This window comes from Capsicum annuum, chromosome 4, assembly GCF_002878395.1.
Source record: "Capsicum annuum cultivar UCD-10X-F1 chromosome 4, UCD10Xv1.1, whole genome shotgun sequence".
In the NCBI taxonomy this organism is placed as follows: domain Eukaryota; kingdom Viridiplantae; phylum Streptophyta; class Magnoliopsida; order Solanales; family Solanaceae; genus Capsicum; species Capsicum annuum.
Window position 1 is genome coordinate 142,319,267 of NC_061114.1, and position 3,608 is coordinate 142,322,874.

Consider the following 3,608-nt stretch of genomic DNA (forward strand, 5'->3'; position numbering starts at 1 on the left):
ATACCTTCACAGTAAGCATAATCAAGTACTTCTGCAGTTAACAAGAGTGCGAGATCAAGAGTGTACACAAACTTTAGTAGCACTTCATTGTCACAACTTGAAGATGAATAGTCCTATTTCAATTTGTTACTGCATCTCAATAACTAAAGCTCTTTAAATTGTTGCCAACTGCCATCTTTCTCAAGGAATTCTACGTAATTTTTAGTGTCATCAAACCATATTAGGAACTAACTATTTTTGCTATTTCTTGTACATCTATTACGACTGTTTCCATCTAGAGCCGGGGATCTATCCGGAAACAGCCTCTTTACCTTAACGGCTGAGTACACTTTTCCCTCTTCCGACCCAACTATGTGTGGATACACACTGGTATGTTATTGTAACCTTACTTAACTTGAAGTAAATGGTACATCAATCAGGTTAAAGAGATCAGCATAAATTGCATTCTCAGCTGCAACGAAAAATCAAGTAACTGCGGAATGAATTAAATGCTTTAACATAAAAGAGTACCTACCATACAAAACCGTAAATCCAAGTCTAGATGCTGATCTTTATGAAAATTTGATGATCAGTCGTAGTCATAAAGAAAAAATATATGAATCCTAATTAACTAGGAAACAAATAAGGATTTCCCTCACTAACTTGGAAACAAATAACAAAAGATAATTTTTCTTGGTAAAGTACGATTACTAACTTCCACCTTCAAACACCACTACAAGAAACGGGAAGGCTATCAAATCGAAGTTACATGTATCACTAAACCAGCAACAACAACAGTGCATTGAGCAGCTTCTGCCCAAGGCTGCATTTCCTAGTAAGCTTCACAAAGATACAGTAACCACATTATGTTAAGATCTAGAACAGGAGAAAATGCCATCGCTAGTTTATAAAAGCTCTCTCGGCAGCTGCATATCTGTCGACATTCATGACAGAGCCCTGCAGGAAAATAGTGCAAGAGAATTACAAGAGAGTTAATGACAAAACACAACTGAAGAATATTAATACGTTATACTTAAGAGCAGTGATTAAGGAGGCCAAACTTACCAGTAGTGCATGTTCCAGGCTGGCATCAAGAGCCATAAGAAGACTCTCAGAAAGAAATTTCACCTCAGACCAGGACCAGAGGTTTTCTACTAATCCTTCGTGAATAGTAACCACTGCATTTCCTAGGAGCCCAGACACTACTAATAAGGATGAACTCTTAGCCTCATTTTCCATTTCCTCTAAAGAATTTCGAAGATGACGAGCTTCACCACTTTCTTCTAGTGTTTAATCAGGTTTCGTTTGTGTTACTCGAACTTCAGACATTAACTCTGACAATGAAATGGTTAGCATGACTCTTAATCTTCCCGTCTACATAAAATAAGAGAACGATCACTACATATCAAAACAAAACTATGTTCAACAATCAATACAAAAAAGATTATTGGAAATAGTAAACAAAGTGAACAGGAACAACAATTTACAAACTTCAGCTATAACCCTAACCCGAATAAGTATCTGAAGCCCAATTACAGCCCTTTTCCTGATATTGTCATTTTGAAATACTATAAGCCGGAAAAGGTGGAAAGCAATTTGCTTTAAGAAACTAACATTTTCTCTTGCCATCAATGTCGCTCTGTGAAGTTCAAAGACACTATTGAAGACAGGAAAGAGTGCTATCTAGAAAGAGAGTGATTGATTTCGTGAGAATACATTCATAAATATGGATGTGATATGGTCAACTTTCCCATAATCAGTAGCAATATGCTTCGTTACGATAGTCCGTCAGAACTTCTCAGAAACTTCTAAAACTGGAATACTAACAACAGCACTCAGGTTCTCTTCCCAAAGTTCCTGCAACAATCTTAATATTACTGGAAATATAAACTAAACTATGAAAGAAACAGAAAGAACTAAATGTTGCAAATATATGCATAACAAGGTTTATGACTTTTGACTAGCGATAGGAAATATTCCAAGGTTTCTCAGTGTAGGAAATAAAACAAATAAAAGCCATAAGAGTACCAGCTTTAGCCATAAGATTGGGTGCAACGTTTCCCTTAATGCTAATGCTGAAGCTCCAATTCTAGAGGACTGGCTTGAGCTAGGGCTTCTTTCAAAGAATATGGCTGACTAAGCGAGCTTAACTGGGAGTTGACCCTCTGTCACAAATAACCATTATCCGGAGTTCCCTGAAGATGTATAGCTATTAGATGCTGAGCACCACAGAAGAGGAAAGTAAAAATAGTTTTATCACAAAAGAAAGGAGGTGAGAGAGAGATTGCAAGTGCAAAACTTTAAAATTGCGAAGCTCAAAAGGGTTTGTCAACTTTAAACGCATATAACGTACTCTAACTTCTTGTCTTGTTGCCTCAGACATATAGTGGTTGATTGCAGGTGAAAGTCTGTCAGAATATTTTGGGGATGAAGGTCCATCCCCTATCACACTACGAGAACTACTATCAACAAGCATGCCATCAACAGGTTTCCTATGTGGCAAAATATGTAGAACGAACATGAGTACCGCAAAATCAAACAGTCTAGTAATAGACAAATAAAACCAAACACCAGTATTTTAAAGGGCAAAATTGCTAGTGCAAATTATTTGCCAAGAAGGTCCAATGGCAATATGGCATGCCCTGTTCTAGAATAGTTAAATGATTTAGTGGTGTGACAGAGCCTTTAAATCTGAACTCCCTCTATTTCAGTTTGTTTGTTCGATTTTGACTTGGCTCGAGGTTTAATAAAGAAGACTTCTGAATCCATTGGTCTTAAACTAAAGATATGTAGAATATACCAAAATATCCTTCAATTTTGTGTTTTTAAAGATGCCATATGGAAAGTTAGAATTAAGGAGTTGTCCAAAAAAGGAAAGAGTCATTCCTTTGGAAACGGACTAAAAGGGGAAGTAAGACGGGCAAATCAAAACAAAGGGAGTACCATTTTCTCCTATACATCACCTATAGTAGTTTAAGTTGGTTCCTGAAGCATTCTTAAATGTTAGAAGGTTTCTTATCACTATTCTAAAATTTGATGAGGAAAATAACACAAGACATTTAACAATTGACATAATGAATTCTGTTTCTCTTGGAAAGCCACATTGACAAACAAGTGAGCTAAAATCAAACCACTGCTAATGAAATACTCATCCTACGATATGAAAAACCTAATTTATGTCATCCAGCTGCATTATGTTCCAATTTTCTCATGAGACGACTATGTTTGGGCAGCATTTAGCATATTTGGATCATTAAACACATGACTGACTAAAGGCAGTAGCTCTCTCTCCCTACCCTCTCTCTCTAACGGCTCTCTCTCTCTCTCTCCCTACCCTCTCTCTCTCTCTCACGCCTCGCCCCGGTCCACGACCTTCGGCGCCGTCGCCGACCGTCGGCCCCGACCGCCGGCCCCGACCACCGGTCCCCGGCGTCGACCGCCGTCGCCGTCCGAACGGCTTCCTCTCTCTCCCTACCCCCTCTCTCTCTCTCGCCCCGGTCCCCGGCCCCGTTGCCGACCTTCGGCACCGACCCGACCCGACCTCCGGTCACCGGCGCCGACCCCCGTCGCCGAACGCCGGTTCCAAGCCGCCCCCCCCCCCCCCCCCCCCCCCCCCCCCCCCCCCCCCC

The 3,608-nt window shown here is 40.2% G+C and overlaps 1 protein-coding gene across 9 annotated transcripts in view; it reads right to left on the reverse strand.

Moving 5' to 3' along the window:
- Positions 1 to 464: 464 nt before the first annotated feature.
- Positions 465 to 3,608, reverse strand: part of LOC107867995 (guanine nucleotide exchange factor SPIKE 1) — a 7,728-nt gene continuing 4,584 nt past the window's right edge. For 2 of the 9 annotated variants that reach the window (XR_001673520.2, XM_016714529.2), the window contains 2 exons: positions 1,045 to 1,313; positions 465 to 936 (listed from right to left, as the gene is read on the reverse strand). Coding sequence is in view for 1 of the 9 variants with exons in the window: in XM_016714529.2 (XP_016570015.1) it covers positions 880 to 936; positions 1,045 to 1,218 (231 nt within the window). In the remaining 8 variants the exon portion in view is untranslated. Of the gene's footprint in view, positions 937 to 1,044; positions 1,354 to 1,593; positions 1,837 to 2,007; positions 2,175 to 2,332; positions 2,472 to 3,608 lie in introns of those variants that run through there. The other 7 variants (XR_007055153.1, XR_007055154.1, XR_001673516.2 and 4 more) reach the window with 7 other exon arrangements.